The 12,638-nt window shown below is 53.4% G+C and overlaps 3 protein-coding genes across 3 annotated transcripts; all 3 read left to right on the top strand.

The window, feature by feature from the left end:
• Positions 1–330: 330 nt before the first annotated feature.
• Positions 331–1,893, top strand: HER10_EVM0005513 (SNARE-complex protein Syntaxin-18). Its single transcript, XM_035475127.1, has 3 exons — positions 331–609; positions 679–1,406; positions 1,490–1,893. The coding sequence occupies exons 1-3, from the start codon at positions 493–495 to the stop codon at positions 1,728–1,730; spliced, it is 1,086 nt and encodes a 361-aa protein (XP_035326859.1). The 5' UTR covers positions 331–492; the 3' UTR covers positions 1,731–1,893.
• A 1,024-nt stretch (positions 1,894–2,917) lies between these two features.
• HER10_EVM0006818 (aminotransferase class I and II) lies at positions 2,918–6,122 on the top strand. Its single transcript, XM_035476392.1, has 3 exons — positions 2,918–4,468; positions 4,559–4,618; positions 4,877–6,122. Exons 1-3 carry the CDS (start codon positions 4,238–4,240, stop codon positions 5,945–5,947), a joined length of 1,362 nt encoding a protein of 453 aa, XP_035326940.1. The 5' UTR covers positions 2,918–4,237; the 3' UTR covers positions 5,948–6,122.
• Positions 6,123–10,370: 4,248 nt separating this feature from the next.
• Positions 10,371–12,416, top strand: HER10_EVM0008009 (uncharacterized protein; the record flags this gene model as incomplete). Its single annotated transcript, XM_035477546.1, has 8 exons — positions 10,371–10,581; positions 10,635–10,814; positions 10,873–10,993; positions 11,045–11,185; positions 11,255–11,524; positions 11,588–11,777; positions 11,881–12,196; positions 12,268–12,416. 8 exons carry the CDS (start codon positions 10,371–10,373, stop codon positions 12,414–12,416), a joined length of 1,578 nt encoding a protein of 525 aa, XP_035327030.1.
• Between the last annotated feature and the right edge of the window lie 222 nt (positions 12,417–12,638).

Genomic DNA, 12,638 nt, shown 5'->3' with positions numbered 1-12,638 from the left:
GTTCACTCCGAGATCGGACAGCTTCACTTCAAGCATCCAGCCCTTCTCTAGAATCCCGTTCTTGAATGTGGTCCTTTTTCCAATGGGAGTGTAAGGAGTGGTTGATGGACATCTCAATTGGCGTCTTTTGCAAGCTTCGAACTCGTTGTTGTGGAGGAGCTGGCTCGTGCGCCCTGCCGACGCCGTTGCCGACCTGCCGATGCAGCCCCGAACTCTGACTGTCAGCATGCTTAGCTAATTCTTACAGTCACCAGCCACACCAGCCCCAACGTCGAGGGGATAAGTGTGGCTAGTGAGACCTGAGAACCGAAGCCACGTCATTGGAGAACAGCTTTCCAGATCTCCAGCTGGCGGCGTGGATGTGACCACAGGGTTGAACGACGTGATATCACGGATTCCGGTGCACTATGCTCCTCAACACCACGTAATTTCTCCCAGAGTGAAACGTTCCTCTCTTCCAGCCGTACGGCAAAGTGCGATAGGTTCTCGAAAATGGACATTACACCAGCATTCAACGACCTCCTGCGGAAGCGCAATGCGCCCATCGTCACCGAGAAGAAGCTCAGTCTCGAAGCCATTGACGGCTTCCTCAAGGAGGCTTACAGAATAGTCAGTCTCTACCAAACCCTCCCCTCTCTATTCTTGAGAACCGTATGTCTCTGACACCTTGACATCCAGAACTCCCACATCACAAACCTCCACAACGAACTCAAAGATGTCCGACAAGCCTACCTCTCAACAGCGCAACCGCGCAAAACACACATCCACGCCGCCGCCGCCGCCCAACAACGGCACCTAACAGACCGCGACCGCGAAGAAGTCGACGCAAACGCAAAGCAAATGCTCCGCGAGCTCAACGCGAGCATCACAGCCCTCAACGAAGCAGAGCTCCTCCGCCGCGAAACCGAAACGGCTGTCATCCGCAAAAAGTACGCCAGCAGGCTCGGTGCCCTCGGCGCCTGGGCCGCCGCCAGCGACAATGACAGCAGCAGCAGCAAGGGCAAGACGGCGGAGCACGCCGCGGCCGAGGCGCGCGCCAGGACGATTGAGCAGCACCGCGACGAGGTGATTCAAAGTCTGCGGTTAGGACTGCAGCGGTGCGGGCGGACGCAGCAGGATATGATGGAGGTGAGGCTTACGAGGGAGATGGAGAAGAATAGGAGTGTTTTGGCGAAGGCGGGCGGTGGGGGCGCGATGCCTGAGTTGGGCGGGTTTTATGAGTCCATGGCGAAGAGTGCTGCTGCCAACAAGGGGGCGACGGGCAAGGCTGGTTTGCCGCCAGGGGAGGAGGGTGCGTCGTCGTCGTATGACCCGCGAGAGGGCCTTACGGATGAGCAGATCCAGATGTTTGAGAAGGGAAACCAGGATATGCTTCAGCATTACAACAGCACGCTGGACAAAGTCAGGTATGTTTTGCATGACCGACATTATACACCCCAAATCGTCCATGAGTTTCTTTAGCAGACATAGCTGACGATGGGTTTCACAGGACGGCGGAGAAGTCGCTACTCGAGATCGCAGAGCTGCAGACGTTACTGGTGGGCAACTTGGCGACGCAGTCTGCGCATATCGAGCAGCTCGTGGCGGACTCGGAAAACATCACGGCGGACGTGGGCGGTGGTAACAAGCAGTTGAAGAAGGCGACGCAGCGACCGAGCGCGGCGAGGTATACCTTTTTCGCGTCGGCGGGGTTGTGCACGTTTTTGATTCTTTGGGACTTGATTATCTAGTTGTGAGGCTGGAATCCTTGGGCTGAATAGAAGCTTGGCCGGGAGTTTGCCCAGTTTGGCGATTAAATACCATCAAAACCATTGTCTTGGCTGTACTACGCACCACATATTGCGGTCTGCCAAATTACACCTTTGATTTTCAGTCTTGTAGATTTGTGCACTTTTGACTTATTGAGGTAGCATTTCGAGTATTCTATGGCTTGAATCACAGGCTGATATTCCCATGGTGGGAGGTTGGGCTGACAGACATGTGAAAGTTCATAGATAGCAGCGTCACATGCTGGGTCGTCAAAAAGCCTGGGCCAAGCGCAGGTGACCTTTTAGTTGCAAGCCATGTAAATCCAGCGGACCAGAACATGAGAGGACCGATGCCTTGGTCTTTGGGCGCTAGGAGCATTTGATAAACCAATCTGCCTTGCCTACCCCATCTAGCACCTTACGCAAACAAGCTACATATTCACTTATCACAGTGAAGAAGCGTTGTTGCGGTGTGCTCTCCGGGACGGCTTGTACGGAGCTGGGATGCCGGGGGAGCTTCGGCGAGTGTCTGGGCAAGCTTGCAGCAGGCGAGCTTCTGATTGGCGCTGCTAACGACATTGAACATGCGAAACGGTTCTCGGTACCTGCGGTGTTTTGGAGGGGGGGAAGCGTTGCAATACCGAGGAGTGGTCTCATCTTTGCGGTTATACTTGGAGTTACCGAGCTCTAAATTTGTGCTGTCCATTGAACCCTCGTAGTATCTTGATTCCAAGGCAAGGCATGAATCTCCAACTAGGTGGTGTAAGATAAAGGAAGATGAATGTGCGTCTGTCAAGCTGCAGTCCATTATACAGACAAGATGGGATGACCTCGTTCCCTTAGTCTGAAGTCGCCCGGCAATGCACTCCATCCGAAATCAACGATTCAGAAGTAATCCAAGAAGATAAACCGGGATGAACCTCAATATGTACGGAGTACACTACCAGACTACCTAAGCAAACGTCGAGTCGTGATGACAGTCTGGCAGCAAATGGGAGAGTTTGGAGAGTCATGGGGTTGAGCCCGAGACCTCGGCCCGCCCTCCACGGGTGACCTCACAAGCGCAATTGGGAAAGGTTGGGGCAAATGGGGAAGCAGCGGGGAGCCGACAGCTAGAGGATAAAGAGAAGGCGCGCTCCTCCCCCCCGCCGATGCACACGACACTGGAAGGAAGGTACTGCCACTGCTGCTGCTGCCAAACCTGGAAAACAACGAAACGAAATCCCCGACCATTGCCCGACACTTCGCCGATTTCTTCACTTTCGGTATCTTTTCTCTCTGCCTCATCATCCCGGGAACGAACTTGCAAGACATCGCATCCAATTGCCCAGCTGCCCAGCAAAGACACAGAATCAATCTATTTTCGCAGACAAATCCGCCTATCCGCACCCGATTCGAGCAAGGCGTTACGAAATACCTTCCTCGACCTGACTATCCTGCCCGCACCCGGTGGATCCCATCTGATACAACTTTGCCCCAAAACCCAACCTTGGACGTGTCACAGTGGTACTTTTTCTCCGTCACCAGGTTCCATTCAAACTCGATTGCTTGCTGTTTCTCGAGTTTCTTCTGCCACCTGTTCAAACCTCAGACAGCCAGAATTTCCGAACCACAAAACAAACTCGCCCTCCGATCGTCCGAGCCAAAACATCACTATCTCAGCCCTTTCATCCAGTATTCCACTATTCCGTACCCAACCCCCCGTATCCAAGCCGTTGCTCTGCCGTACAGTGTACCCTGCGCCCTGCATCTGTACACACCTACCTAGTGTCTGTATTCTGCAGCCCGACCGTCCGCTGCAACCACATCAACCTTCCTGTACGTTTCTGCAACTCCCGGAGCGCCGCGCTGTGAGGACGAGACACTCGGCCAGACCCAAGCGTTGCCGTACGGAGTACAGTACCTTAGTTAACACGTCCAGGTCTTTCTGGGATAGCTTAGCTCCCGCACCAACCAAGCCCCCCGTCTTTCATCCCCCAGGTAAGCAGTTGCAGCCCGTTTGTCCCTCACCTCAGCAACATGTCATCTTGCGGCTTGCCCTGTTCCTTGACGTCCTAGACGTTTCCCGCCTGAGCTGGAAGTCCCCCCGTCTATGGAGGCGCATGTCCGCTTCCCCCTTCCCCTTCCCCTTCCCCGTCGAACCTCGAGGCGTCGGGTGACACGGTGACCCCTCCGGGAGCCCGGGCAGAAGGGGCATCTCTCACCCCAAGGTCCCATGCTCCATGGAAGGTCCCAAAACACCCCGACCATGCCAGTGACCAAGCTCCCATTCCCACTGCCCATCTGGGTCAGGTACGGAGTACTTGGGTCACCTCAGAGGCTCAGACGCCTGGACAAACGGTTGGCGCCTGTAATCGCAAAGCTTCCCATTCGCCCGTCTAAATCGTACCACTATTTGATGCCATAATAATAACCACCCCCAGACAGACCCTTTCCTCCCCCCCGCCTCTGACTCGTTCCCCCTTCTCACGAAAGCTCCGACGCTGAAAATGCCCGGTGATTCCTCCTCTTCTTCATCAGCTTCGGCCTCTTCCTCTTCTTCCTCTTCTCCCCAGAACAACTCTACTCTTTTGAGAATACGCAACATCGCATCACACATCATGGCGCCCGTTTCAACCACAAACTTCCCCGCCAGCACGGTGCCGCAAGCTCCTGAGGATCCCCTCTTTGGCTTGATGGCCGCCTACAGGGCAGATCAGAGCAAGGACAAGGTCGATTTGGTGGGGTGAACCCTTTATTCATCAAACAGCAGCAGCAGCAGCAGCTAGCTGTCTTGATGGTGTTCTGAGCTCTTTTGCTAACCATCCCAGGGAATTGGAGCTTACCGCGATGACAATGCGAAGCCTTGGGTTCTCCCCGTCGTCAAGAAGGTGCGTCATCGTTCTCTTCTTTTTCCCCCTTCACCTTGTTTTGTGAATGCCCTCCGGAGACGGACCCTGCTTGCGGCCCCTCCGGCTCCAGCATGGCAAAGCACGGCTGCGTCACGCATCGGCGGCACAACAGCTGATGTGCAGCATCGTCCTATTTTTGATGAGCTTTCCCCTCATCGCATCCCACTTCCTCCACTTTTGGCCTGCCCCTTACAAGTTACCCACCCCCGCTAACCCCGCCATGATGCAACTTTACAGGCCGACGAGATCCTCCGCAACGATCCCGAACTCAACCACGAATATGCTCCCATCGCCGGTATCCCCCAGTTCACCGGCAAGGCTAACGAGCTGATGCTCGGCGCCGACTCACCCGCCATCCGTGAGAAGCGCACCTCCTCCGTCCAGACAATTTCCGGCACCGGTGCCGTCCATCTCGGTGCCCTCTTCCTCGCAAAGTTCTACAAGGGCAACCGCACAGTCTACATCTCCAACCCGACATGGGCCAACCACAACCAGATCTTTGGCAATGTCGGTCTGCCCATCGCCCAATACCCCTACTTCTCCAAGGAGACAAAGGGTCTCGACTTTGAGGGCCTCAAGTCTACCCTGTCCTCCGCTCCCGAGCGCTCAATCATCCTTCTCCACGCCTGCGCTCACAACCCCACCGGTGTTGACCCAACACAGGAGCAATGGAAGGAGATTGCCGCCCTGATGCGCCAGAAGAACCACTTCCCCTTCTTCGACTGCGCATACCAGGGCTTCGCCTCCGGCAACCTCGCCCAGGATGCCTGGGCTGTGCGCTACTTCATCGAGCAGGGCTTCGAGCTCCTCATCGCCCAGAGTTTCGCAAAGAACTTTGGCCTCTACGGCGAGCGCGCCGGATGCTTCCACTTCGTCACCGCCCCGGCCTCCGACGCCGCCGAGACCACAAAACGCATCGCCTCCCAGCTCGCCATTCTTCAGCGCTCCGAGATCTCAAACCCCCCGTTGTACGGCGCCCGCGTCGCAGCTACCGTGCTCAACGACCCCGCGCTCTTCGCCGAGTGGGAAGACAACCTGCGCACCATGTCCGGTCGCATCATCGAGATGCGCAAGGTCCTGCGCGCCAAGCTTGAGGAGCTCGGAACCCCCGGCACCTGGAACCACATCACCGACCAGATCGGCATGTTCAGCTTCACCGGCCTGTCGGAGACGCAGGTGCTGAAGCTGCGCGAGGATGCCCACGTCTACATGACCAAGAACGGCCGCATCAGCATGGCTGGTCTCAACACGAGGAATGTCGAGTACTTTGCCAAGGCGGTTGACAAGGTTGTTCGTGAGACGAAATGAGATTGAGGTTTCTTATGACGTTTTGTATGAATGTAAATGGGTATACACGGGGACCGGATATGTCCCCCCGCAACGGTGTGGCCAGACAGCTGGCAGGAAGTGGAAAGAGGGAAAGAAAAAAATCCTTAGATTTCCTAGCACTGGAGTAATGACCATCACCTCTTGTTCATGATGCATATTGCTAGACTCTATTGCTTACTTGATGAACTGTGTGATCTGTGAGACTACTGTCAATATCTACAAAAACCTATCTGCTACTACAATTGAGAACTGGTCAGTATGTTGAGGGCTACCAACGTGAGGCTGAGTACCGGTGCCTGTCAATCGGGACTACGTCGTCCGGAACGTCCATGAATTCCCTGTCTTATCATCCTTATCTCTCAGTTTCCGTTCTATCTTTTATCACGATCGTCTATCTCTCATGGTCCGTCATTTCTGTCTCTCGTTTTGAGATCATCTCCATCTCTAATTTTATTTTACCTCTGTTTTGTATTCTCCATTATCCCCATCATTGAACCTCCGTCATGTCTGTCATTCATTCTGACCACTCCTGTCTTTGAATTTCCATCATCTATATCACTGAGTTATGTTTTCATCATCTCCGTCGTTCACTCTATCATTTATGCTACTGAACTTCCATTATTTCTAAGAATGACGACCCTCTCCATCTCTCTGACGCATCCAGGAGGTTATTTGAGATTTTGGTAAAGCACGGCGCTACAGACTCCGACTCGAGTGGTAGTAGCGATGACCCCGACTTTAACCCTGAGTACCCCCGTTGAGAGTCTTGCCGTGGCAAGGAGGATGACGATGATGGTGGAAATAGTGGAGAAGATTGTGAGACTGGTGAGGGTGGTGAGGGTAGAGACGAGATGGATGTCGATGAGGCAGTTGGCGACGGTGACGATGCTGGTAAACAGAACAAGCCTGCCCGATCATTCATTCTCAATCATCTTTGTCACTCATTCTCATCCTCTCCTTCTCTTCCTTCGAACCTCTCTTTCTCTCTTTACCTTTTCTATCTCTCTTTATCCCCCCCCCACCCCCGCCCCCCCCGCCTCGTGGTAAGCACTCACGAACATGAGAAGGCAAGCCAGTACTAGCCATTCCCTAGTCTTAACCTACAACGGTGCCCAAAGGTTCATTGAATTCGCACCGGGACTTAATATCCAAAGGCCGCCATCGACATTAGTAAGTTGGCTTGGACTTGATCAGCAAGACATGGGCGGGCGCCGCGCTGCTGTTGAGCCCAACGTCTTGATCGAAGCTCTCGTCGCAGCTATTGTCGATCGTGAAGATGGGGTCTGCAGAGGATCGCTTTATATACGCTAGCACTCGAGATTCTCTGAACCCTCGGCCCCCCCGGCCCCCCTCAGCGCTCATATTCGAAGGCCATCATCGATATCAGTGGCTTGAATTTGACATCTTTGACAAGAGGCATCAGGGCGCTGGCGCCGCTGTGGAGTGGAACGTGTCAATGAAAGCTGTAGTCGCAGCCATTGGGATTTTGAAGACGGGGTTCGTGGAGTGTTGCTTTATAGGTACTTCAAAGCAGGCCGTGATACTCAAGTACAAGGTTGCTTCGAAATCCTTTTCAGGTCCAAAGTACTGTGATGTGTTGTGAAGAACGGTGTTTGTGAAAGGTTGCTTTTCGGTCCTTAATCATAGTGCTTGTTATCGTCGTCGTCGTCGTTATGGTGCCCACGAGTCCTCAGGAATTCCCCTCACCATGGCATGTTGAAGACTCCGGTAGGGACGCCTTTGAAGAACAAGCTTGCTTTCCCCAGTATTCAAGACTATACCAAGCCCGCTGGTGCCAAGCGGTTGAGTTGTCAGCCCATGCTCCCTCCTACAGTTCTCATTGAATATCGAAATCGTTCGGATGGGAGGGCGCTCGAGTCGGGAGTATTCGGGTTGATGTAGAGAAATCTGAATCGGATTAGATCGTCTTCCTCCTCTTTCCCCACTTTGAAGCTTTCACATGGACGAGCCAGATAGCCAGGCAACAAGAAGAAAAAACGAAGGCCAAAATCCTTCCAGAGTTCGAGAGATCAAGGAAGGCAGAAGCTAGGAGAGGGATGAAATTCAGGGACGACGTCCCGATTATCTAGTCCTAATCCCTCGTGGCAATCGGCCCTTCTCTCGGGACTTTACGGTTAACGGGCGTACCCCACCACCCTTATTCCCCCCGGTCTCCCGCGATGCCGGTAGAGGGATTGGGGGGAGGAGCAGGGTGTGGTCTTTCGTTTTCCCGCCTCGCCCTATTGCTATGATCCTTTTGTGGAAGTGTTTGTGTGTTGTTTTGTGGGGGAGGTGGATTATGTCGAGGACCTTTGTTTGTCCTCTATTCGACTTGGACGGAGGACGTCTTGTCCGCGTGATGTCCCGTCTGGCTTCTTACCGGGGTCTCATTCCTGGATGCAAAGGATGGAAAAGACTTGATACAGAATAGCATGCTAAGTCTCCTGTGGTCGGGCGTACACTTAAAAAGCGATAACACGAGTCATATCCTGCATTCTCGAGCTCATTCAGTATGGTTGACAGCATCCGGCTCTAGTCCAATGAGCTGCTGTTGACGGTTCCCCGCAAAGCCTCACCCTCCCTCCGGGTCAAGATCGACGTCGTGGCTCAAGGGTAATTCTTAGGGCACGGGGGAATTGGAGAGGAGGTTGTCAACCCGCCGCGTCTTCTAGATGCTAGCTAGTATTTGTTATTTACCCGGCTAGGTCGACCATGGAATCTTGCATCCTCGCGTTCCAATAGCTTCGACACTCCAATTCGCCGCTGACACGCGGGTTCCGTCTCCAAGTCCGAGGAGGCCAGTCGGTACTCGATACGGATTAGAATGGTACTGTGATATGTAGAGTGGGGGGTAGTGCATGACTCCTAAGTTGTCAACCGCAACGTTGGGATGAACATGAACAATGGGGTCGGACCCGATGCAATCACAAGTGAGGATAGTATGTGGTGGGCAACATCTCGAATACACAAGGAGTAGGAACTTCTCCAATCGCGTTGAAATAAATGAACACACAGACAGACGCTCGCCCGGCCGGCGGGAGAGGTAAGCACGACTTCCAACCCCAAGAACATGTGGTGACACGACAGGTCTATTCCTCTTATGCAGTAAGGTTCTTTTCGTTCGTATCCTACACAGCTCGCCTTGGATAGACGAGCTGTGCCGCGTTACTGCGCTGAAAAGCCTCTCGGCATCAGTCATGAGCACCTGCAGTGTGGTTGGAGAACCCGACCTTCATCAGGACGGTTGAACTGCGCAATAAAAGCGTTGGATACACCATGTTTCGACAGAGCCCTCCCACTCCAAAGACACATACTTCTAGGAAGGCGTTCTTGGTTCACAGCATCCGCAGACTTATCGTCGTAGATTCCAACAGATTGAAGTGCCTAGACTCTCCACTCCTCGGACTTCCGTCATGACCTCGGCACAGGATACGAAATCTCGCTTCTGGCCATCCCGAATGACCGAATACGGTAACGGCGCCAACCTCCCCTCCACCCCCATTCTCTGATAAAGTCACCGCCAAGCCAAGCACCTCGAGAAAACAAACCAGATGTTGATCCTGTTCGTTCGTTTTTCGTAAGCAACAGGCGAAAAACTAACCAATAAACAGCCTTCTTGGCTCCTAGTCTTTCCCCAAACCATCCAAGTTGTTCTAGCGGAGATGCGGAGTTGAACTCCCACAATCCCTCCAAACACCCCATGCCCATAAATTAAGCAGCGAACCATCTGACCAAAGCCCATGGGGAAAAGCAAAGACCATGTGGGGGAGCGAAAGCCTTCCCCGCATATCATTGAATGGTCGTTGCTCCATTGTTTGAGATGAATGTGGTTTCCTCACTGGATGGATAAATGCAAACAGCACTTCAATTCAACCCCAACCCCGACCTCCTGGGCACTTCTTGGCGAGAAGCATGGCCCCCGGCTCTTTGTGAGCGTGTCCCCGATGCAACAGTCATCTCATTCGGACCTTCTGCCACCTGTGATCCTGGCCGGCGCCGCTTCCCTCTCCCGCTGTCCCGCCTTAGCCCTTCCTCTGGTTCCCCCTCTGCCGGAATCTGCCCATGTGTTGATAGGTTCGGGCGTATTCAAGCATGGGGTAGTTCCTTCACGGCAGTGCGTATGTATATAAAATACCCGGGTGGACCTCGCCGCAAGTTGGAGATGAGGGAGAGTCTACCACTGGAGAAGCGTGTTGGAGTCGCGCGCCCTTGAATACATACACACCCTTGAACGCCCAGGGACAAGGACTCGGTAACATATACTTCCGTCTACTGGATAGAGAACTACTTATTCCTTATCCCATCCTCATCGACTGTCACCGTTTAGACCTTTGGACGCGTCGCTGAGACTCTCTTGACCGATCTACCGTCTTCTTCCGCGAGTCGCAGTTCATTTCTCACAATGGTCCAGATCAAGCGTGCGCAGGAGACCGGGGCGGCGGACCCAATCCTGACCCGCATCTCGGAGGAAGACAAGGTGCCGTGGTACCAGAAGCCGAACCTGCGATACCTCTACCTCATGCTCTTCCCAACGTGCATGGGTATCGAGTTGACGTCTGGTTTCGATTCGCAAATGATCAACGCGTTGCAGATCGTGCCATCGTGGAAAGAGTGTAAGTTGGTCCAGTGAATACGCTTGGGAACTCAAATTGACAACATTTGATAGACTTTGGAGATCCGCAGGGCAGTCTGAAGGGCATCATCGCCGCTGCGTACTCCCTTGGCGCCATTCTATCTCTTCCCTTTATCCCCATCGTGAACGACAGGTTTGGACGAAGATGGTCCATCTTTGGCGGCAGCTTGGTCATGGTTGTTGGAGCCCTCATCCAGGGTTTCTCTCAGCATGGTACGTTTGGCCGTCTTATCGCCCGCACTGGTCTCGAACAAAAACTAACTTTGAGAAGTTGGCATGTACATCGTTGCCCGCATGATCCTCGGCTTTGGTATCCCGACATGTATCGTCTCCGGCTCATCTCTCATTGGTGAATTGAGTTATCCCAAGGAACGTCCTGTTTTGACGTCTCTGTAAGTATTCAAGTCTAGGCGAGGCGAACTGAGTAGACTGATGGATTTCAGCTTCAACGTCGCGTACTTCGTTGGTCAAATCGTGGCCGCCGGTATCTGCTTCGGCACCAACAACATCGCAAGCAACTGGGCGTGGAGAATCCCCTCTCTCCTTCAAATCTGCCCTTCTCTTTTGCAAATCACCTTTGTCTTGTAAGTGATCCCCCAAAGGAGCATATAACCACATGCTTCTTCAATTGATCTGACATATCATGCTTCCAGCTTCCTTCCGGAGAGTCCCCGATGGCTCATCACCAGAGACCGTAGCGAAGAAGCACACGACATCCTCATCAAGTACCACGCCGAGGGAGACCGCGACTCCGAGTTCGTCAAGGCCGAGATGGCGCAGATGAAGACCGTCATTACCCTCGAGATGGAAGCTTCCAAGCAGTCGTGGATGGACCTCCTCAACACGGCCGGTATGCGCCGCCGTGCTCTCATCTCTTCCATGTTGGGCCTCTTCACTCAGTGGTCCGGCAACACGCTCATCTCGTAAGTATCTCCATGCTGTTCATCACTCTTCATCCGAGCAATGGCTGATATGGGGGGACATAGATACTACTTGGGTGACCTGCTCCAGATGATCGGCTTGACCGACTCCACCATTAAGCAAAAGATCAACCTTGGCATCGCCGGCTGGTCACTCGTCTGCGGCTTCACCGTAGCCATGCTCGTGCGAACTTTCCGCCGTCGCGTGATGTACCTAGCTTGCACAATCTCACTGGTATGTCTCTTCCAACACCTCGTCCCGATCTCTCACCCGCTAACAATCTCCTCAGCTTCTCTGCTATATCAGCTGGACAATCTCAATGGAACGCGCTGTTCACGCTCTCGACAACAAATACAAGAACCAGTCCGCCTCCGTCGCGACAATCTTCTTCATCTTCATGTACTCGCCCTGCTACAACATCGGCTACAATGCCCTGACGTACACCTACCTCGTTGAGCTGTGGCCCTACGCCCTGCGGTCGCGCGGTATCTCGCTCTTCCAGCTCTTTGGCAGGTTGGCAGGCTTCTTCACGACCTTCGTCAACCCCATTGGCATCAAGGACGCATCGTGGCGGTATCTCATCAGCTACTGTGTCTGGCTCGCCTTTGAGGTTGTGTTTGTGTACTTTATGTTCCCCGAGACTGCGGGACGCACGCTTGAGGAGTTGGCTTTCTGTAAGTTTCTCGATGACCCCGCTCGGTGCATAATCTTGTTGCAAAGATGGCTGACGATTTTGCTTTACCAGTGTTTGAGGACAAGGCTCTTGCCGATCAGGCTGTTGGTGCTGTCGAGAAAGTTATTCATCATGATGACATGGACACTATTGGTGAGGTCAAGAGCGGAGGCGGCAACACTGAAGTCGTTGAGAATGTCGGTGCCAAATCGAGGGTCTAATCATTGGACGCCTGGTCCAGCGGAACGGCGTGGGGGAAGTTCAAGTAGCGTCAAATTGATCAGTTACTTAGAGTACGACAAAAGACGAAAGAGTCAACATCGTCTATTCCTATCCTCCAATTTCATACTTCTCAGTGCCAGCCAATGAGGCATTGGTGTAACACTCTACAGCTTCGTCAGCCTACCTACACTTGAACAGCGTTAAGATATTGCCCCCGCTCA

Source organism: Colletotrichum scovillei (assembly GCF_011075155.1).
Source record: "Colletotrichum scovillei strain TJNH1 chromosome Unknown Contig00011, whole genome shotgun sequence".
In the NCBI taxonomy this organism is placed as follows: Eukaryota; Fungi; Ascomycota; class Sordariomycetes; order Glomerellales; family Glomerellaceae; genus Colletotrichum; species Colletotrichum scovillei.
This window is presented reverse-complemented; position numbering and strand designations above follow the sequence as displayed.

Bases quoted from the DNA above. Each gene is read 5' to 3' on its own strand.
- HER10_EVM0006818 (XM_035476392.1), top strand. From the start codon at position 4,238: ATGCCCGGTGATTCCTCCTCTTCTTCATCAGCTTCGGCCTCTTCCTCT. The intron at 4,469-4,558 runs GTGGGGTGAACC...TAACCATCCCAG, and splicing joins GCAAGGACAAGGTCGATTTG to GGAATTGGAGCTTACCGCGA. The intron at 4,619-4,876 runs GTGCGTCATCGT...GCAACTTTACAG, and splicing joins TTCTCCCCGTCGTCAAGAAG to GCCGACGAGATCCTCCGCAA.
- HER10_EVM0005513 (XM_035475127.1), top strand. From the start codon at position 493: ATGGACATTACACCAGCATTCAACGACCTCCTGCGGAAGCGCAATGCG. The intron at 610-678 runs GTCAGTCTCTAC...CTTGACATCCAG, and splicing joins TCAAGGAGGCTTACAGAATA to AACTCCCACATCACAAACCT. The intron at 1,407-1,489 runs GTATGTTTTGCA...TGGGTTTCACAG, and splicing joins AGCACGCTGGACAAAGTCAG to GACGGCGGAGAAGTCGCTAC.